This window comes from Myxocyprinus asiaticus, chromosome 31 (assembly GCF_019703515.2).
Source record: "Myxocyprinus asiaticus isolate MX2 ecotype Aquarium Trade chromosome 31, UBuf_Myxa_2, whole genome shotgun sequence".
NCBI lineage: Eukaryota > Metazoa > Chordata > Actinopteri > Cypriniformes > Catostomidae > Myxocyprinus > Myxocyprinus asiaticus.
Genome location: NC_059374.1, coordinates 14,051,335 through 14,074,435, shown reverse-complemented (window position 1 = coordinate 14,074,435; position 23,101 = coordinate 14,051,335). Strand labels below are relative to the sequence as shown.

Sequence of the window (23,101 nt, the reverse complement as noted above, 5' to 3'; positions counted from 1 at the left end):
TTAGCCCTAGAAAAACTATTAAAATGACTTTGAACTCAGAAATTGAAAACAAGCTCATAAAGGTGTATTCAAGTAATTGTTTTGTGTGAATGAATAATAGATCTGGACAAAAAATTAGATTCGACTATGAGATTCCCAACAATCGATTGGGAAATTTTCGGCTGGTGTACAATAACAAAATCCTATATAGTCACCTTGAAGGAGGGACCCAAGCCATTATTAGTGACCAGAATATCTTAAAGAATAAAAAAAAAAAAGTAAATTCTCTCATCATTTACTCACCCTCATGCCATCCCAGATGTGTATGACTTTTTTTCTTCTGCTAAAAACAAAAGAAGATTTATAGAATAATCTCTCATCTCTGTTGGTCCATACAATGCAAGCAAATGGTGGTCAGAACTCTGAAGCTCCAAAAAGCACATAAAGCCAGCATAAAAGTAATTCATATGACTTCAGTGGTTAAATCCATATTTTCAGAAGCGTTATGATATGTGTGGGTGAAAAACAGATAAATATTTATGTCCTTTTTTACTATAAAATCTCCTCCCTGCCCAGTAGGAGGCGATATGCACAAATAATGTGAATTGCCAAAAAAAAGAAGAATGAGAAAGTGAAAGTGGAGATTTATAGTAAAAAAAATAAAAAAAGGACTTAAATATAGATCTGTTTCTCACCCTCTTCTGAAAATATGGATTTAACCACTGGAGTCGTATGGATTAATTTTATGCTGCCTTTATATGCTTTTCGGAGATTCAAAGTTCTGGCCACTAGGGATGCTGCGGTGTGAGATTTTGACAGTTAGATTACCATCTGAGAAAAAAAAAATAGCAGTTAACCGGTTTTACAAATATCTGCACATTTTCTTATTATGCAACAGCACTGATGCAAAAAATGCATATCATATCACAGTTAAACGTGTTAGTGGACGTATTTCTGAGGGATATATGGATGCTAAGGGCAGCCCTAAAATGGGCAAACAAAAAATAAATAGGTGGTACATATATAGAGTCACTCCAGTCTAGGGCACAACGATTATGTGCATCCTGAGCTCAGTGATGTGCTTAAATGTAACCACTCGAGTGCTGCAAAAGTGCGTAAATGTAAGTTTGTTGTGGGTGTGCAATATGTAGTTCACGTCATCCAATAGTTTTTTTAATTCTGCAACAGTTTACTAAAGCAATCTGTTGTTTGTCAGACAACCCAACATAAAGAATCAGCAACAGACTCTAAACACTGTCCACAACACCTCACAAATAAACCTGTGGACTATGCATAATAACCAGAACATTGCTCACAGTAGGCGATTTAATGTCCTATAATGACTAAAATGGACATTTATTGTTGAATGCGGTGAATTTGTGCATAAGCAATGCTTTAAATTATGACAATTATTTAAGATGCAACTTTTCAAAGTTTACTTGCTGATAGAAACTACACACAATGCACCGCATGCTGTCAGCATGCCTAAACATTACAAAAAGTTGCATCTTTTAATTCATCACTTTAAAATATTAAACTTACTAGTTTGTTGTTGGACGACTAGTGGAGCATCCTTTCCAATTTGTAGTAGGTGTATCTTTCTAGGACTTCTGTGTGCTTCTTTTACATCCGTCGTCTTCAGTCAGTCATTTAAATGCTGCCAAACAGCCGATTTAAGTCGCTTTTTTGATGGATATGAATCTGGTAGATCAAAATCCTCTGTTGTACTTTGAAATTTGCGTGTAATAGCCCCAGTTTCATGTTCAGTCCGCAAAACCTGGTCAAGCACCATGTGGCCACCGTCCGTAACCATAGCAACAGCTCCAGTACCCACACAGGCACAAGAGCTTTTCACGTTTAGGCTTACAATATCATACGCAAAACTCTTATAGTATATTATTTCTACATTATATATAACATTTTGCCACATGTAAATAAAGCATTTCACGGTTTTAACCGTGGATTCTAAATTCTTATGGTTAAATTAACCATGACATTTTTAATCACGGTTAATAGTAAAACCATATAATCGCAGCATACCTACTGGCCACCATTCACTTCCAGAAATTAGATATTCTTCTAAAAATCTTTGTTTGTATTCAGCAGAAGAAAGAAAATCATACACATCTGGGATGGCATGAGGGTGAGTAAATGATGAATTATCCCTTTAAGAGACATGGAAAAACCTGGAAAAATTGTCAAACCAACTCCAACAATCACAAGCACCACTCACATTTGTACAAATCAAGCTTTTATACCAGCACTGTTAGTACTAGAAGGTCTGTTCAACAAAACTGCTGTCATACTTCAATAGAGAGTAAATGAATAGATGTATGCAGAAACAACAGGATTTTACAACCATCTGTGGACTGAGGAAAGGTTTCAGTTGTTCTTTTAGTCACTAAAACATGCATCCTACATTAACGAAAGACACACATGCATACTTCTTGCTGCGTTCCCGTGAGAGGGAGTAATAATGGATAAAAAGGGGGGAGAGGAGGGTGATTTAGAGGATGGAAAAGACATTATGGCTGGGGCAATTAAAGAGAGGGGAATATTTTGAGTTGGTGGGGGGGGCTTATTCCCAGTGGCTCCAAATAATTACAGGCTAGGATGAATGGTTTATGAAGGCCATTCCAAAATAAAATATGCTTTTTAGATCGCTCTAGCTCCCAAACGGCCATCTCTACAGCTACTGAAGTGTTGAGAAAAGCATTTCAAACTTTTTCCCTCCCTAAAAACAATTCTGAAAGAAGAGTTTCAAATAGGGAATGCTTCTTCAAAGGATATCTCTGCTTTTTTATTTCAGAAAATGCCCCCAAACAGGGACGAAGAGCAGAGAAATCATTTTAACCCTTTAACTGTGCAATGTCTGTAAAAAATGTATAAAACCACAGGGAAGGAACAAGGCCAAAACTAGACTACCTTGGTGTGTTGATGTGCTTTTGTACTTTAGGAGTCGTAGCCTATAAGATGCTATTAAGGATTAGTCAAGGAATGATTCCCAAACATTCATTAATTGCAACAGATCACTTAATTTTAGGTTAACAGACCACCAACAAATGGAGAAACATGCTTCGAGTTAGACTGGATTTTAAGTGACATTTATTAACTCACAAATTATTTATCCTTAAAGGGAAAGTTTATAAAAAAATGAAAATTCTGTCATCATTTAATCACCTTCATGTCATTCTAAAATCATATTACTATCTAGCTTCCCTGGAAAACCAAGGGAGTTGCAGAATATTCACGCTGCTCTTTCCATACTGCTATATTCCAAGTCTTCTGAAGCCATACGATAGCTTTTTGTGAGGTACAGACCGAAGCTTGAACATAGCAACATTGAAATATTGTGCTTGAGTACTATGGACTACTTTTATGGTGCTTTTTTGTCATCTTGGAGGCTTGACAGTGTCCATCCCTATTCACTTCCATTGCATGAAAAAGAGTAGCGTAAACATTCTGCCTAAAATTTCCTTTTGGGTTTCTCAGAATGTCATATGGGTTTGGAAAGACATACAGTGCATCCGGAAAGTATTCGCAGCGCTTCACTTTTTCCATATTTTGTTATGTTACAGCCTTATTCCAAAATGGATTAAATTCATTATATTCCTCAAAATTCTACAAACAATACCCCATAATGACAACGTGAAAGAAGTTTGTTTGAAATCTTTGCAAATGTATTAAAAATAAAAACGGAAAAAAAAAACAAAAACAAAAAAAAAAAAAAAAAAAATCACATGTACATAAGTATTCACAGCCTTTGCTCAATACTTTGTTGAAGCACCTTTGGCACCAGTTACAGCCTCAAGTCTTTTTGAGTATGATGCTACAAGCTTGGCACACCTATTTTTGGGCAGTTTCTCCCATTCTTCTTTGCAAGACCTCTCAAGCTCCATCAGGTTGGATGGGGAGCGTCGGTGCACAGCCATTTTCAGATCTCTCCAGAGATGTTCAATCGGGTTCATGTCTGGGCTCTGGCTGGGCCACTCAAGGACATTCACAGAGTTGTCCCGGAGCCACTCCTTTGTTATCTTGGCTGTGTGCTTAGGGTCGTTGTCCTGTTGGAAGATGAACCTTCGCCCCAGTCTGAGGTCCAGAGTGCTCTGGAGCAGGTTTTCATCAAGGATGTCTCTGTACATTGCTGCATTCATCTTTCCCTCGATCCTGACTTGTCTCCCAGTTCCTGCCGCTGAAAAACATCCCCACAGCATGATGCTGCCACCACCATGCTTCACTGTAGGGATGGTATTGGCCAGGTGATGAGCGGTGCCTGGTTTCCTCCAGACATGACGCTTGCCATTCAGGCCAAAGAGTTCAATCTTTTTTTCTCATGGTCTGAGAGTCCTTCAGGTGCCTTTTGGCAAACTCCAGGTGGGCTGTCATGTGCCTTTTACTGAGGAGTGGCTTCCGTCTGGCCACTCTACCATACAGGCCTGATTGGTGGAGTGTTGCAGAGATGGTTGTTCTTCTGGAAGGTTCTCCTCTCTCCACAGAGAAATGCTGGAGCTCTGTCAGAGTGATCATCGGGTTCTTGGTCACCTCCCTGACTAAGGCCCTTCTCCCCCGATCGCTCAGTTTGGCCGGGCGGCCAGCTCTAGGAAGAGTCCTGGTGGTTCCAAACTTCTTCCATTTACGGATGGAGGCCACTGTGCTCATTGGGACCTTCAATGCTGCAGAAATTGTTTCTGTACCCTTCCCCAGATCTGTGCCTCGATACAATCCTGTCTCGGAGGTCTACAGGCAATTCCTTGGACTTCATGGCTTGGTTTGTGCTCTGACATGCACTGTTAACTGTGGGACCTTATATAGACAGGTGTGTGCCTTTCCAAATCATGTCCAATCAACTGAATTTACCACAGGTGGACTCCAATCAAGTTGTAGAAACATCTCAAGGATGATCAGTGGAAACAGGATGCACCTGAGCTCAATTTTGAGTGTCATGGCAAAGGCTGTGAATACTTATGTACATGTGATTTTGTTCGTTTTTTATTTTTAATAAATTTGCAAAGATTTCAAACAAACTTCTTTCACATTGTCATTATGGGGTATTGTTTGTAGAATTTTGAGGAAAATAATGAATTTAATCCATTTTGGAATAAGGCTGTAACGTAACATAAAATGTGGAAAAAGTGAAGCGCTGTGAATACTTTCCGGATGCACTGTAAGGGTGAGTATATTATGATGTCATTTCCATTTTTGGGTGAATTATCCCTTTAAGATCTTTCATATTTCACAGTGGGTAAAAAAATTCATTTTGAAAATGTGAAGTCTGAATGTTACAGTATACGTATATTGGCAGGATCTTAATAAAATAGTTTGAAAACAATGTCTTTTCAACATTCTTCACCAAAAAAAATCATAAACACACTTACGGTGTTGGTGACGTATGGTAGGCCATAATACTTCTTTTGCATGTCTATCAAGATATCTGTCATTGATTGATTTTGTGGTTTTCCATGATAAACTTGATCCAGGACTGCATAGAAAACCTGCAGACAAACAGCAATAAAAGAAACCTGTGTTTAGGTGCCAACTCATTTATAATAATATAAAACTAGGAATCATTACTGCTTACAGTGGCAAATATCAAGACTTTTTAAACTAAAGTCTAAATTTGCCAATACTGGAAGCAGATCTATAGTTCACCCAAAAATGAAAATTCTCTCATCATTTACTCACTTTTATGCCATCCCAGATGTGTATGACTTTCTTTCTTCTGCAGAACACAAACGAAGATTTTTAGAAGAATATTTCAATTCTGTAGGTCCACACACTGCAAGTGAATGGTGACCAGATCTTTCAAGCTCCAAAAAGCATATAAAGGCAGCATAAAAGTCATTAATATGACTCAAGTTGTTTAATCCATATCTTCATAAGCAATATAATAGGTGTGGGTGAGAAACAGATTAATATTTAAGTCCACTAAATCTCCACTTACTAAATCTCCACTTTCCACATTCTGAAAGTGGAGATTTATAGTAAAAAAGGATTTTAATATTGATCTGTTTCTCACCCAAAGTGACTGCATCACTTAGAAGACATACTGTATATTATACCACTGGAGTCTTATGGATTACTTTAATGCTGCTGTGATTTTTGGAGATTCAAATGTCTGGTCACCATTCGTTTACATTTTAAGGACCTACAGAGCTGAAATATTCTCCTAAAAATCTTCGTTTGTGTTCTGCAGAAGTATGAAAGTCATACACATCTGGGATAGCATAAAAGTGAGTAAATGATGAGAGAATTATCATTTTTTGGGTGAACTATCCCTTTAATATCTTTAAAAAAAAGAAAAAAAAAAAAAAAAGCAAAGCGTCAACTTTTAAATTAAAGCTTAACGATGAACAACAAAAAAAAATTTACATGCTCTACGCAAGTACGTGAATGCAGACACTTCTAGCTAAGCCAGCTCAATTTTGGGCGTTGTTGCATTCCAAAATGTGTCAGACCGCAATTTATACCAAAGTGTAAGTACGTGCTGTATTCTCAGCGTTGTCCCAAGAGGCTCTACAGAGGACATTAGTGTGAACTGTCCACTTCTACGGTGAGCCAACTACTGTCATGGAGGAGCAACAGCTTAAAGAAAAACTTTTTATAGCAAATTACCTGAATAATAACACATCCAGACTTTTGAAGGTAACTCTATTGTCCATTTGAGTACTGAGGTTTGTTACCACCACAGTAACACAAGAAGGCATGCTAGGCATGTTCAACCGGTCTACATGTTGGCCAAACGATCGCTTCTACGTATGCATGTTTGCGTAAAGTATGTTTCTGGCCTAACTTTCCAAGGGGAAGATTACAAATAACGCTTCTTTTTTCCACCAATTGTTTTTCTATGTAAACATGCGCTAGACGGATGTCTCGTAAAGGAGCGCTGTTTTTTTTTTTGACACTGTGTCATGGTAAAATGTCTTGAGACATTCCATTTGTTGCGTAAGGTCTGAAAGGCCCCCATGACACTTTTTTCAACTCAAGTTCGGTTTTGAGGGTTGTTCATGCTGGAAAACTTTCTCCTTGTTGATTGAGAAGATCTGATACCTGAAGTTGAGTGTCTGCAGCACCACAGACCTTCTTGGACTCACAGAGACGTGCCACCATGCTCTGCGGCAAAGGCTTTGACAAATGATAGAGATGAATGTGAAATAAAGAACCATAACAACGATAAAGCCAATACAGAAATAACGCAGTACAGTTTTAAGATATCTGTACCTGTCCTGTCTGGTAATGCCGGGCAAACTGGTTAATCACGCGATAATCTGTGGCAAAGTATTCCATTAAAATAGATGGCACCTCTGCAAAATCAGTGGCACACCGTGTTCCTAAAAAGAGAACACAATAAAACAAACCACAAAGAAACATGGAGTCATCATAATCATGTTGCTATAGAGACTCTAATAACCTGCAAGCTGATAAAGCCAAATAAACAGAGTCAGTAGACTATGTGTTCATAGCTGTACCCGTCACGTGTTGGTAACGAGTGCGTCCCAGCATGGAGTGCATTGCATGGCCCATCTCGTGAAAGAGGTTCTCCATCATGCCCGGGCTGAGAAGTGTGGGGGCAGATCGAGTGGCGTGGGGCAGGTTCAGCATCAGAACCACCACTGGCAGCTGATATTGGCCATCATCCAACCGCCTCCCACCACGGATGGTGAAATGGCAGTCCTGAGGAGAAGACAAACAAAACTGGTCTGATCAAACATCACAAATTTGTTAGCTGAAGTGTCCTTTGTTCAGGTGACATATTCTAATCTAACGGATCCTAATTTTGGATGTACAAACTAAGGAAACTATATAAAAAGAAAGCTTATCCGAGCTCTACTCTACCTGGTGGGGTTTGTCTGGCCTGTAGAAGAAGTCACAGTAGATGTATCCCAGCAAACCCTCTGTTTCGTGCACCACAGCCTGTGGGCACAATTCAGAAAGGAAGTTGTGGTAAAGTCATCTAAGACCTTAGGAAGCACTCTCATTGGAAGCTCATCACAGGACTTGGGTCTGATAATGAAGTCTAAAGTAGCCCGAACACAGACTCATGATCTCACCAGCTTGCGGATGTCTTTGCTCCACACTTCCCCCAGGCTGGGCTGCTCGGCCAGCAGCGATACACCATACAGCTGTGTGAAAACACTGTTCAGACCTTCCATACAAGCCCCCAGTGAGAAATACGGACTGTACAGACTTGGCTCAATGTTAAATCTGCCGAGACAAACACAAAACATACCACATTTTTAAGGGCTGAATGGTGTCTTTAGGGTATCTGTCAATCTATGCCAGTGCTTCAGTGGATACAAATCTGTGCCAGTCTTCCCCTTGTTTGCATATAGCCTATTGTAATTAACTTATCTACATATTTTATGTATTTAAAATTATTATTATTAACATTTTACATTTATAAACACATTTTCTTAATATGACATCAAAAATTATTTGAATAGTTATTAAAAACAGTGTTTCTTTGCTTATAAGAGGAGCTGAAATCATTAAACTGAATGCACTAATGAAAAACTGAATTTAAAGGCAAATTTTTGTACATAAATAGATTAATTGCATTAACTACGAAAAACATAAGATTATTACTTTTATTTATTGACAGCCTTATTACAGTACTATTCAAAAGTTTGGAATCACTATGTAATTTTTGTTTTTGAAAGAAAAATATAATTTTATTCGCCAAAGATGCTTTAAAAGGCTTACGGATTACAGTAAAGACATTTATAATTTTACAAATGACAATTTCTGTTTAAATAAATGCTATATTCTTCATATTTTCTGTTCGTCCAATAATCCTCCACTCGAGGAAATGACACCTGAGGCATTCTAGCAGTCAGTTTATTCTAGATATTCAGGTAAAGTTGAATTGTATCCTTTTTGCAGCACATCCAAAAGATGTAATTGGTTTGTAGGCAAACTTTAATTCATCCATTCATAATATCACTTTCTAATCATATACCACTTAATCTTTTAAGTTCTTTTTAGAAGTCAACCAGTAGTGGTTTTGCAGATATTAAAATCAATTTATATATAAATTGTTTATAAAAAAAAAAAAATCCTTACTATGATGGGCACAGGCAAAGATGCTGTAAGAATCCAAAATTAATTAAATCCCTGATGCCGTTTATTTTTCAACCAAAATCCCCATAATTACCAGAACAAATTTAGATTTAATGCATAACGCGGAACTTTTAACTATAAACAATTCCAAAACACACCATGGACTCTTATGTTGAAATGAAGACTTGCCTCCATTACCATGCATAGAATTTTGCAGATAACCGATAGTTCCAAAAAGCAACTATCGGCACCAATTAATTGGTAAAACCGATATATCGGCCTACCTCTAGTTCTTTTGCACATCCTACACTTTTCTTCTTATTTGCCATTTCAAATGTTTTCTTTGAAAGTCTGCTTAAAAGGCAAAGGTTTCAGTCTTCTCTTCACTGTTGCAGATGAAACTAGTGTTTGCCATGTACTGGTCATTGGAGCTGCCAGTTTAGGATCTGGAGGGGCCAGTTTCTCAAACTAGAAACTTTGATGTACTTGCCATCTTGTTGTTGTGCATCTGGGCATTTCACTTCCATCTCTATCCTGGTTAGATGACCACGTCGGGTTCCACTTCTGTCAGCCAAGAACAGAAAGCTGAGGCTGCAGTGGGCCTACCATCGGTGTACCTCAGCAGAAATTGATCTATGTTCTATGTTTTTCCAGTCGTCAACTGTCCAGTTTTGGTGAGCTTGTGCCCACTGCAGCTTCAGCTTTCTGTTCTTGGCTGACAGAAGTTGAACCCGACATGCTCTTCTGCTGTTGTAGCCCATCTGCCTCAAGGTTTGACATGTTGTGCATTCTGAGATGCTATTCTGTTCACTACAATTGTACAGAGTGGTTATCTGAGTTACTGTAGCCTTTCTGTCAGCTCGAACCAGTCTGGCCATTCTCCGTTGACCTCTCTCATCAACAAGCGTTTACGTCTGCAGAACTGCCGCTCACTGGATGTTTTTTGTTTCTGGCACCATTCGGAGTAAATTCTAGAGACTGCTCTGTGTGAAAATCCCAGGAGATCAGCAGTTACAGAAATACTCAAACCAGCCCGTCTGGCACCAACAATCATGCCACGGTCGAAATCACTGAGATCAATTTTTTTCCCATTTCTGATGGTTGATGTGAACATTAACTGAAAGTCCTGACCTGTATCTGCATGATTTTATGCACTCCACTGCTGCCACACAATTGGCTGATTAGATAATCGCATGAATAAGTAGGTGTACAGGTGTACCTAATAAAGTGGTCAGTGAGTGCATACATACATACATACATATACAGTATATGGTAACATAGCAAACATAGTTAATATAGTAATTGCTTTGCTGACCGTTGTGCTTAATAATACCCTTTAGCTGTGACTGTACACAAAATATAGCACAGCCTCCTTTCCTTATTGATAGTTCATTACTGCTAAAAGTATTGTGTCTTTGGCAAGTTATCTTGACCTCTCTCCTACTTTCTTTACAATGTTTAAAATTAAATAGCACAAAATTTCTGATTCATACTTTCTCCCTTGTCTTACCTTTCAGCACGTATCACACCACTGAAGTATGGATGGTCCCATGGCATTAGTTCCTAGAGGACAAAAAGGAAAATTGTTGAATCAATTCTCACTGTAAAACACTTTCGAAAATGTTTGAGCTTTTAATCTGGAACACATACAGTACTGTGCGAAAGTCTTAGGCACATAAGATGTTTCACAAAAGCATTTGTCTTAAGATGGTTATTTATATTTTCAGCTTTAGTGTGTCAATAGGAAATATAAATGTTAGACTCCCAAACATTACTTTTGCAAATAGAAATGATTAGAATAGAAGAACAGGGAGCCCTGCAACAGATGTCATGGCCCCCACAGAATATTGAGTCTGTCTGAGATTACATGAAGAGACAGAAGCAATTGAGACAGCCAAAATAGATAGAAGAACTGTGGCAAATTCTCCAAGAAGCTTTGAACATCCTATCTGCCAACAACCAAGAAAAACTGTGTCCAGGTGTACCTAGGAGAACTGGGGCTGTTTTAAAGGCAAAGGTGGTCACACCAAATATTGATTTAGCTTTTTTATGTTTACTGGACTTTGTATGACGTTAATTGATAAATGAAAACTATTTATGGCATTATTTTTGAAGACATCCTCGCTATGCAACATTTTTCCCAAGTGCCTAAAACTTTTGCACAGTACTGTATCTAAAATCTACATCATAGTGTTATAGTGCAGTCCTTACTGGATTTCTGGGGTTGAGTTTTGTCTTCATATCCCTCATCATTTTAAAATCCTTTTCAGTCCTGATTTAAAAATAAAATAAAAAATAAAACATTTAAAGTGCCATCAAATGCAAACTGAAGCGTGCAAAGCCTTGTGCCTCTGTTATAGTGGAGATGATATAAAATTTAATAGACAGTGACACCTAGTGGCTCAAGTCAGAGTGACATCTCCTAGAATAGGAATATGACAACACTGCAGTACATAAATCAGGTTACATCATCGATAACGCATAGATAGAAACTTTAGCACATGATATATTTATCTTGAGCAGTGGTTTAATGCAAATGACATGCAGTGAAGGGGTAAAACTCAACCTGTCAGAGAGTTTGTCTGTGAGAAGCTGTAAGAAGTTCATGACTGCCTCTATGGAAAAACAGAACTTGTCACAAAATTGAATACTCATCAGAGGGCACGTGTATAGCTGGAAGGTTATTTAAAGGTGATGTGTGTAATTTTTCAGATACGTTTTAAATACTATTTCATTTTTAGGTGCAGAGACAACTATAAGTGACCTATTCATAGGTAGCTTACGAAACATTTCTGTTCATTTGAATGGCTTGACAAGACATCTTCTGCCTCAACCAATTGTGTGAGTTTGGGGCAGGACTACCTGTTTGTCTCACCAGTGGAAAATCATTGGGGAGACTGTTTGGAAATAATCAATATTTTTGCTACTCCTTTTGGTGGAGCTAGTGGTACAGAAATTACACACTTCACCCTAAAAAACTAAAAAGCAAAACAATGAAAATGAGAAAAATTAGGCCTTTTGAGACTAAAGGTTTTTACCTGGGCTTTTGGCCATGGTTCCCTTTAATGCTCTGTGTGCATAAGATTCATAACCAACCAATCGAGCCAGCTTATCCCTGCAGGTCAGCAGTTCCTCAAGTATGTGCATCAAATTTGCATTGGGGTAGAGAAAAATTTTATATGCAACTTCCCTTACCTAAAAAAAAAAATAGTTCACAGTTTAAAGGGATAGTTAACTCAAATATGGAAAATCCATCATCACTTTCTCACCCTCATGTTGCTCCAAACCTGTGTGGCAGAATGGCAACCTCAGTCACCATTCAGTCCCAAAAATTATGTATAAAATCTTCTTTAGTGTTCCACAGAAGAAAATCATAGGGGGTTTGGAACGACATGAGGGTGAGTCAAAGATGACAGAATGTTTATTTTTGGGTGAACTATACCTTTAACCTCTTCAACTCTGAGGCATTTTTGGGCTGCCCCCTGCAATTTTTCACACTCAAATTTAAAAGCTCACCATTTACCCATACTTTAGACTAATTGCCAAAAATGTGTCTAAATGTTTCAGATAAATAATATTTTATATGTTTACAATCTTACAATGAACAGTATTAACTGAAAAATTGTCCAAATTTTGAAAGCATGTAATTCCGGTTCTGTTTACCCCATCTCCCTCCAAATAGTCTTATTTAATGTTTTTGGAGACAGCAAGACTTGAATTGGGTGTTTCAGAAATCAGTGGTTTAGAACCACACACTAGATGGCAGCAAGTACTAGAAAAAAGTAATTTTTCCTCCATCACCTTCAAATGTAGGTGGCGCTCTAATGCATTTTAGCCCTCACAGATGTGCTCGTCCATAGACATTCAGTCTAATGTTCAGTTCATGCACCATTTTATTGTTTTATCAAATATCTTGGCCTCCGAGTGGACTAGAAGCTCAGTCTAGGTGTCTTTAGAAAGCGGAGATCCTCCCCTTTGCGGTGATGTATAACATTCTATAACATATATAGTCGATAACTTATATTTCCGATGAATGTTTTAGCATGCTTTTACTGCGGGACCACATATTTTATTCTGGACACCCAAGATATAACATTGGATTAGTCACGCAAGCAAGCTCAAAGACAAGAAAACAATGGATTATGTTTTAGAGAACTGCCTAAGGTAAAAACAGATATGAAGTTTTTAGCTATTTGGGGCTTACAGCAGCAGTGATTGGCGCATAAATGAGACGTTTGTATTTGATGACTTACAAATATCTTTTAACTTTGTGATTCTTTTGAAAATCTTATAAACTGTGGAATAAAGGCAACAAAATAAACTATACAGTTGCATTCCTGAGAATGAGAGCTTTCATTTGTTATATGATTTGTCTATTTAAGTGCTATTTTATATTAATATTTCTATCACATAACCACTAGGTGGCACTTATTTGCAACGTGGATGTTGTAAGGCCTTATTTTGTTATTTTAAGTAACACAAATGCAGATGTAATAGTCATCTTTGAAAAACTCAGATTCTAAGATTTCAAACTATACTACATATGCCTGACTTAAGTATACAGGTACTTGAGCATATTGAGCATTATCATTTTTTGCTATATAGCGCCCCCTTTTGGAGTTTAAGAGGTATATCAGATGGTAACAGCTGTAATACACTGATCTTTTGTGATCTACCAGATCATCAGGTGCATCAGCATGCAGGCCTCCAATCTGAATGTAATTTCCCTCGTTGGTGAAGTGTTGGTGAAGGTGATCAGGAAGAGCATTCTTCTCTATTCTGTTTGGCATGTGACAGCCCATGAGAAACTGATTGCTCAGATCCAAGATCTTAACATTTAAGTTCACTGCTTCTTTCCTCTGTGAAAGAGAGAGGTTATTATAGCTGAGTGTTTACAGATACTCACAAATTTTCATTCGCCAGTAAATTATGATTGGTCATGAGAAGCACAGTCAATACAAAGAATCTTACCTTTTTTTTATCCAGATGGATTCCACTTATTTCAAAGTCAAACATGAACAGTTCAGCTACTCTTCTGTATCAATGAAACAAAAGTTTTCTATTTATTTTCTTGCTGAATACAGCTTAAAGGAATGTTCTGGGTTCAACACAAGCTAAGCTCAATCAACAGCATTTGTAGCATAGTGTTGATATTATTCTCACAAAAATAATTTAGATTTGTCCCTTATTTAATTAGTGAGAGAGAGAGAACGTTAGTTAGTTAGTGATTATGCCATGCCAGCTTCCAAGGCTATTTTCATGGCAAAAAGCAAGTTAAAATACATTAAAAGGTAGAGTGATTAAAAATAAATAAAAAAACAAACTTTTTTTGTTTTCGATAAGAACTCTAAAACTGATTCAGTGTTGACTTTGATAAAAATCTCTTCAAAAGTGTTTGAGAGAGATGTGGTTACAGTAAGACACTTACAATGGAAGTGAATGGGGCCAGTCCATAACCATTAAAATACACAGTTTCAAAAGTATAGCCGAAAGATGTAAACATTATGTGTTGACATTATTTTAGTGTGACAAAAACTCAAGGATTTCTGGACATTACAGTGTCTAATAGGCTCCAGGGTTTACTGGCATTACGTCGTCATGGGAACAATGCTGCAATATTGGATATACCTTTACACAGATAAAGTTAGTAAGTGACTTCATCAAACTAAAGCCATATTAACATGCCTAATGTGGCTTTGCTTTTAAAACAATGAGTATTTTAATGTTTATGAACTGGCCCCATTCACTTCCATTGTAAGTGCCTCACTTTTTTCTTGACCCACAGGCACCTGCATCACGTTTAAAGCCTATTTGTTGTTGTTTAACATAAATCCAATTTAGAAAGTTGTTGCACTTTTTTCAGAAACGGAATAAACTGGTTCTCAAAAGATTTCATACCTTGTCTCTGGGTCCAATTTGGCCATGATCTCTTCATTATCCAACAAGTCCTTTAAACTCTTACACAATTCAACGTTAGTATTGAGCCTGCATCATAAGAAATAAAAACATTCAATTCCTTTGGAAAAATACCTTTCCTTCAATTTGATTAAAAACTGCATCATATGAAGCAGGCCCACCTCTCCACCATAGTGCCAATCTTTATACAAGTCCTCTCCGCAGCCTCCCGATAGGACGAATCGGGGTGTGCTACTTTGATAAAGTCTGCCTACAAATAATGAAAAAAGGAACAGACATCAATTCAGATTTTTCACTTTGTATTTTTTTCCATCTTAAAATGAATGGCCCCTACTAAATGTGTGAATATCAGGGAACTGTTTTACCAAGTCTGCCACTCTGCACAGGCTGTCTGAGAGTTTATCAAATATCTCCACTGTTTTGACTCCTGGCGGGCAGCGGCAGGCTTTCTCCACCAGCTGCTCTGTCTCCTGCAGGGCTCTGTCCTGGACCACATCAAAACCCTCCAAGGAGCTGAGCTCCGGGACCCCAAACAACCCCTGAGAGATCAGCAGACAACATGAGTAACATCATCATGTACGCCATATTATACAATGGGGTCCAAGAGTTATAACATAGAAGATGTTATGAACTATCATAACTATAATGTGAAGAAAGGTACGTACCACATTTTGTTGAAAGAGGTCTAGTCTCTTCTGAACTTTGGAATTGAAAGCAGCTCCTACAGGTGACCAGGTGGTGACTGTCCTACAGAGCTTCACTGCAGTCCCATGCCTGAGTAAACAAACCAGCGGTCTATACACTAACATCACACTGTTAGTCTATAACTATATAACTATACTGACTTCACTATTCACAACCAGCAAAACCGACAAACTGAAACTGCTGACAAACGGAACGGCAGCGCAGTGAAAAGTAACTTTCAGAGGCTTGAAGAAAAGAGGCATGTCTCGTCCCTGACAATGTCAGCGTGTATGACACTCTGTGATTTTACAGCAGCACTTTCGACATGGAAAATGTCATTTGTGAGCATTCATGACATTATTTTCAAACTTTAAAAATGTTTTTACAGTAGATTTTGTGTTTGAACTGTTCACGAGACATTGCTAAAATATGTTAAACGTTACAGTGTATTTAAATCGCAAGTGAGACATGTAGCGAATCTTCTTGGTTTTTCAAAATAAAAGTCACAGAATTGTAAATGAGGAGAAACATTATATTATTGGTGTCGATTAGGTTACCAACTGACAGTATATAATAATAATGATAATAATAATAATAATTATTATTATTATTATAGCAGATAATTTCACCTAACTGTTTGACTTCTTTAAACCTTAAAAATGCTTAACCCTTCTGGGCCTGGGTAGCTCAGCAAGTAAAGATGCTGACTACCACACCTGGAGCCACAAGCTCAAATCCAGGGTGCTGAGTGACTCCAGTCAGGCTTCCTAAGAAACCAAATTGGCCCAGCTGCTAGGGTGGGTAGTGTCACATTGGGTTAACCTACTCGTGGTCGCTATAATGTGGTTCTCACTCTCGTTGGGGCGCGTGGTGAGTTGTGCCGCAGAGAATAGTATGAAGCCTCCACACACATGAGGTCTCCTCCATTTATATGTTTGATTTTTCATATATCAAAGTGAAGATGCAACAAATATAGAACAGGATACATTACTTCCACACTGATACAACATGAGACGCAACTGGCTGTCAAACACATACTGAGCTACACTTTGAGTTTAAACAGATGCGCAACTTACATAATTTCAGTAGTACACCCAATGACAATAGCCAAATCATACTGTTCATGTGTTGTACTTGCTATAGTTTACTTCCATGTTGTTTCTTCATTAAACAGCAATGTCAAATGTAAATTAAGTCAATCGCTGATACATCAGCGCCACCTTGAGTAAGAAATAGCATATTTATACTCATAATTCACCACTGACACACAGAAAATCAACGTGATTTAGTAGTCATTTGTATGAATATAGTCATCTAAACAAACAAATATATATCGTGTGATACAGATAGATGATATAGATATGAAATAATCATAAAAATGTGATTTACAGAAGTCCAAAAAAAAAAAAAAAAAAAAAACAGACACTATTACAAATCTACTGTCTTTAATGACCCTAAACACTTCGGCTAATAGAGCTGTTCAGCCTTGATGTCAATTTGTAGGTGAACCCGGAAGTCTAATTCACCATGGGTTCCCTCTGGATTTTCCTATGTGTTTTTTATGATGGGGTTCTTGAACTTATGAGTAAAATAAGGTCTGTGGTAATCATTACTTGACAATATGTGGAAGTTTTGTTCTAGAACATAAATTAGACACATTCATACCTCAAACGTGAATTTTGAATCTGTATTGATTTAAATACTTTTTTAAAAACGAACACCGGCTTTAAAATTCACGTTTGAGGTATGACTGTAATTTATGTTGTAGAACAAAACATCCATGTTTTGTCAAGTAATGTTTACCACAGAACTTATTTTACTCATAAGTTCAAAAACCCCATTATAAAAACCCATAGGAAAATCCATAAGGAACCCATGGCGAATTCCCTTCCGGGATTTTGGACTACAACCTGAACAGCTCTATTAAGCATTTATACATTATTTTATTTTTTTGTGGAATTTTTTACACTATTTAGCAGAGAAAGGATGAGTAATACTCAAGAGGTGTAGGCATAATTAAAAAAAAAAATGTATGAGGTACAGGGAATGGAATGAAGTCCCATGTCACTAATGACCCAAAGTATGCATTTAAGGGTTAATAAAAATGATCTCATCATTTACTCACCCTTATGCCATCCCATTTCTTTCTTCAACAGAACACAAAATAAGATTTTAAGAAGAATATCTCAGCTCTGTAGGTCCATACAATGCAAGTGAATGGTTGCAAAAAACGTTGAAGCTCCAAAAAGGACATTAAGGCAGCATAAAAGTAATCCAAATGACTCCAGTGGTTTAATTCATGTCTTCTAAAGCAATCCAGTTGGTTTTGCATTAGCAGTATTAACATTTTGTGGTATGTCATCTTACGTTTTGATGCCTCTGGCACATGCCACTGGAAGTTGTGGCACATGCCAGTGATTTTGTGGCACTGACACATGCCGCTGCATTTTGATACCATTGATAATCCGTTTTGGAACGCGTTCGTCTAGCACTTGAGAAGTCAGCAGCACATACACAAAACTTTACTGTGCTGTAAAAAGAATTACGAAAATGAAAGGTAAGCGGCTTGTTTGAAGTTGCTACTGTCGGTGTTGTTTTAACTAATCGGATTAGCTATTAGCTAATGAAAGAAATATCGCTGGATAATAGTGCACCCATGTGATTGATGCATCCAGAATTTATTTTTAAATCATTCTTAACACCGTTTCAAAGCTTGCCATTTTTTCCAGGTGGAGAAAACAGATCATATAAAAATATCTCCCCTTGAAACTTATCGTGTTTGTTAGTGTATTGCTAAACATTTTTATGGTTGTAAATTTAAAGTTACCTCTTTTATTAGAGTATTTCATGGTAATACCTGATTTATTCTTAAAATGACCTTAAACATGAAGACACTATGGATTTTTTTCCTTGACATGTCAGTCAGCATGAGAGCCCTGAGCCTGGCTGGGGACCACTTAATTGGTAAGTGTAAAATAATGAGGTGCTACAAATGGGTTTGAAATGTATGCTGTATAGTTTAGTCTGGCTATTATTGCATGTCTATTGCACATTCTATTGCATGTTCACGTAAAAGCAGGTAAATGTTAATTAACTTGAACTAATTATCTAATATGTTTCATTTGTAATATTACCTGTAAGTTTATTAACTTACTGGAATGGAAAAACATATTAAAGTGCATCACAGGTGACTTGCATTCATGCTGTTTCTAGAAAGTGGGCCAAGAGCAGACCTTTATTTTTAAATCACTCTGGGATTTTAAGGTAATTCACTTTTAACTCTGTTTTTCTATCTCGCATTAACAGGTCATTGTATCCAAGTGTTGCAAGGATGTAGTTTTAGGTTGGCAGCACTCTGATTCTGCTGGAGTTACTGAGAGTAAGATGCAACCCCTCCGTGGATCGCCACCTCATCATGGTGGAGGGGTGTGTATGCCCCAGTGACCCTGGGAGCTGTGTTATCTGGAGCATTGGCTCCTGGTAGGGTCTTCCTTGGCAAATTGATCCCAGGCGAGAGGCCAGACAAAGAGCGATCCAAAACTTCCCTTTGATGTGGCCAGCAGGAAGAAAAGTGACCTTGCCCGGAACAGGGAAACAGGGGCACTCTCCTGAAGCCAGGCCCGGGAGAGGAGCTCGCAGGTGAGTGCCTGGTGGCTGGGCTTTGACCAATGGGGCCTAGCCGGGCTTAGCCTGAAAAAAAAAGTGGGGCTGCCTCCTTGTAGGCCCACCACCTGCAAGGAGAGAAATAGGGGACCGGTGCGATGCCCATCGGGTAACAGGTGAAGGCGGGGTCCTGTTCAGACTGGACCTTGGTTACGGAAACTGGCTTTTGGAACATGGAATGTGACCTCACTAGTGGGGAAGGAGCAAGAATTAGTGTGTGAGGTTGAGAGATACCAGGTAGATATACAGTAGTTGGACTCACCTCTACACACTGTTCTGGCTCTGGAACCAAACTCCTGGACAGGGGTTTGACTCTCTCCTTGTCCGGAGTTGCTCAGGGTGAAAGGCGTTGAGTAGGTGTGGGTATACTCACAAACCCCGGCTTGGTGCTATGATCTTGTAGTTTAGCCCAGTAGATGAGAGGGTCGCCTTATTGCAAATTCATGTTGCAAGAGGAAAAGATCTGACTGTGGTCTATGCTTATGCACCGAACCACAGTCCAGATTATTCTGCATTCTTGGAGACCCTAGGAGGGGCCCTGGAGGGGGTGCCAGCTGGGGACTCCATAGTTTGCTGGGTGACTTCAGTGCCCATGTTGGCAAAGATGGAGATCTTCTACATTGTTTTACCAAAAAGATGGTTGTTATGATAATCTCATTACTGCAATGTGGGGAAAAAATGATATGATGATATATTAAAATTGTACTTGCTTGTTTTTATTATGGGGGTAATCTACGCCCCTGATTTGCACTCTTGTAGTCTCTGTGTCTGGGGCCGGTAACAGTAAAGAAAGACTAAGGCAATATTGTAAAAAAAAATAAAAAATAAAAAAATAAAAATAAAATATATATATATATATATATATATATACACACACACACACACAAATTGTATTCATTTAGGGCTAAATACCACAAGGGTATATTTTTTGTTTTGTTTCATGAGTTTCATAACCCCCTTCCATATCACTGCATCTGAGTCCCATTCCTGCACAGTAGATGTCGCTAAAGCTGGTTTGCCAATTGACATTATTAGTTAAGAAAGAAGCATTTAGGAGGATCAGAAAATCACATAATTTTCAGCATTTGATAGAGTATAAACAGACTCAATCAAATGTCAGAAGAACAGTAAGAGAGGCTAAGAGAGTATACAGTTGTGCTCAAAAGTTTGCATACCCTTGGAGAATTGGTAATATATGTACCATTTTTAAAGAAAACATGAGTGAGCAGGCAAAACACATTTCTTTTATTTCTTATGGGATTCATATTTAACTGTAGGTTATAACAGAATGGCACAATCATAAAACAAAACATGGCAACAAAGAAAAAAATGAAATGACCCCTGTTCAAAAGTCTGCATACCCTTAGTTCTTAATACTGTGTATTGCTCCCTTTAGCATCAATGACAGCGTGCAGTCTTTTGTAATAGTTGTCTATGAGGCCCCAAATTCTTGCAGGTGGTATAGCTGCCCATTCGTCTTGGCAAAATGCCTCCAGGTCATACAAAGTCTTTGGCCGTCTTGCATGAACCGCACGTTTGAGATCTCCCCAGAGTGGCTCGATGATATTAAGGTCAGGAGACTGTGATGGCCACTCCAGAACCTTCATCTTTTTCTGCTGTAACCACTGGAGGGTCAACTTGGCCTTGTGCTTAGGGTCATTGTCATGCTGGAAAGTCCAAGAACGTCCCATGCGCAGCTTTCGTGCAGAAGAATGCAAATTGTCTGCCAGTATTTTCTGATAACATGCTGCATTCATCTTGCCATCAATTTTCACAAGATTCCCCATGCCTTTAGAGCTTACACCCCCCCCCCCCCCCCAAAAAAAAAACATCAGTGAACCACCACCATGCTTCACAGTGGGGATGGTATTCTTTTCACTATAGGCCTTGTTGACCCCTCTCCAAACATAGCGCTTATGGTTGTGACCATAAAGCTCTATTTTGGTCTCGTCACTCCAAATTACAGTGTGCAAGAAGCTGTGAGGCGTGTCAAGGTGTTGTCGGGCACATTGTAACCGGGCTTTTTTGTGGCATTGGTGCAGTGAAGGCTTCTTTCTGGCAACTCGACCATGCAGCTCATTTTTGTTCAAGTATCGTCGTATTTTGCTCGTTGAAACAACCACACCGTCTTTTTCCAGAGCAGCCTGTGTTTCTCCTGAAGTTACCTGTGGGTTTTTCTTTGTATCCCGAACAATTGACTATTTATACACAGACACTAATTGCAATTTTAAAAGCCACAGGTGTGGGAAATTAAACTTTAATTGCCATTTAAACCTGTGTGTGTCACCTTGTGTGTCTGTAACAAGGCCAGACATTCAAGGGTATTTAAACTTTTGATCAGGGCCATTTGGGTGATTTCTGTTATCATTATGATTTAAAAAGGAGCCAAACAACTATGTTATAATAAATATATGTATATATTATAATATATATTTATTATAATAAATGGTTTCATACGATCACTATCCTTAAATAAAATACTTTTTTTTGCATGATCAGTCATATTTTCAAAATCAATGCCAAAATTTCACAATTTCTGCCAGGGTGTGCAAACTTTTGAGCACAACTGTATATCATTTTTTTATGAAATAGGGAAGAGTACGCCAGTGGAAGAAGTATAGAGCATTATTAAAAGAATGAGTGGAATCCAAAAGGAGTATGTGTACCAAGTTTTAAATATGGATGGAAATATAGCAGTGAAGGATGAAGATAAAGTGGAAATGTTTCTGAAGGCTTTTGTCAGAGTAAATAGTTCAGATAATTTAACAGATCAGAGTAAGAATTTAAGAGAAGATATAGTGAAAGAATTTCCAGACTTAATGAGGAAAAGAGAGGCAATGGATAATTTTTTGGATGTTCCATTCTCTATGACAGAATTAAATTGAGCAGTGAGAAGAATGAAACAAACTACCCCAGGGCAGGATGGGATTAGTTAATGTATGGTAAAGCATTTTAGTGATGTTTCAATGGAAGTGTTGTTAGCATTCTATAATAGAATATGGACAGAAGGTGTATTGCCAAAGAGCTGGAAGGAGGCATTAATTATACCTATAATGAAGCCAAACAAAGATCCAAGTATCCCTATAAACTATCGCCCTATAGCTTTAACATCCCATCTGTGTAAAATAATGGAGAGAATGGTTACTGATAGACTGATATTATTTAGAAAAAAGAAATGACTTCTCTCCATATCAGAGTGGGTTTAGGTGTGGGCGAGGGACACCGGATCCAATGATTTCATTAAAGGCAGATATAAGATAAATAAAGAATGTGTAATTGCTGTATTTTTTGACATAGAAAGGCGTATGATATGTTATGGAAAGAGGGATTATTAAAAAAAATGAGTGAGGATGGGTATAGGAGGAAGAATGTACAACTGGATAAAATACTTTTTAATTGGGAGAAGAATTAGGGTGAAGGCTGGGGTGGCCATATCCTCTAGTGGGGTGGTGGATAATGGAACACCTCAAGGTAGTGTAATAAGTCCTCTAATGTTTATCATTATGATAAATGATGTTTTTTCAAAGGTATATATAACAATTGGTAAGTCATTGTTTGCTGATGATGGGGCTTTTTGGAATAAAGGAAGACATATAGAGTATAATGTGAAGGAGATGCAGTCTGCATTAAATAAAGTAGAGGAATGGTCAATAAAGGAGGGATTCAAGTTTTCAGCAGAAAAGACAGAATATAATTTTTACTAGTAAGACTACTAGTAATTTGTAAGTAAGTATTAAATGTAAGTAAAATTAAAATTATATATATATATATATAATTTTAATTGTACTTACATTTAATACTT

At 37.9% G+C, this 23,101-nt stretch overlaps 1 protein-coding gene across 1 annotated transcript in view; it reads right to left on the bottom strand.

Moving 5' to 3' along the window:
* mipepa (mitochondrial intermediate peptidase a) overlaps positions 1–15,919 on the bottom strand; it is a 41,087-nt gene extending 25,168 nt beyond the window's left edge. The window contains exons 1-16 of the mRNA XM_051665091.1: positions 15,618–15,919; positions 15,318–15,491; positions 15,114–15,202; positions 14,935–15,021; positions 14,008–14,071; positions 13,713–13,895; positions 12,075–12,231; positions 11,603–11,651; positions 11,248–11,308; positions 10,547–10,599; positions 8,028–8,181; positions 7,813–7,890; positions 7,446–7,650; positions 7,198–7,307; positions 7,027–7,101; positions 5,355–5,471 (exon numbers count right to left, since the gene is read on the bottom strand). Coding sequence (XP_051521051.1) covers positions 5,355–5,471; positions 7,027–7,101; positions 7,198–7,307; positions 7,446–7,650; positions 7,813–7,890; positions 8,028–8,181; positions 10,547–10,599; positions 11,248–11,308; positions 11,603–11,651; positions 12,075–12,231; positions 13,713–13,895; positions 14,008–14,071; positions 14,935–15,021; positions 15,114–15,202; positions 15,318–15,491; positions 15,618–15,761 — 1,800 coding nt within the window. The 5' untranslated portion in view covers positions 15,762–15,919. The remainder of the gene's footprint in view (positions 1–5,354; positions 5,472–7,026; positions 7,102–7,197; positions 7,308–7,445; positions 7,651–7,812; positions 7,891–8,027; positions 8,182–10,546; positions 10,600–11,247; positions 11,309–11,602; positions 11,652–12,074; positions 12,232–13,712; positions 13,896–14,007; positions 14,072–14,934; positions 15,022–15,113; positions 15,203–15,317; positions 15,492–15,617) is intronic.
* Between the last annotated feature and the right edge of the window lie 7,182 nt (positions 15,920–23,101).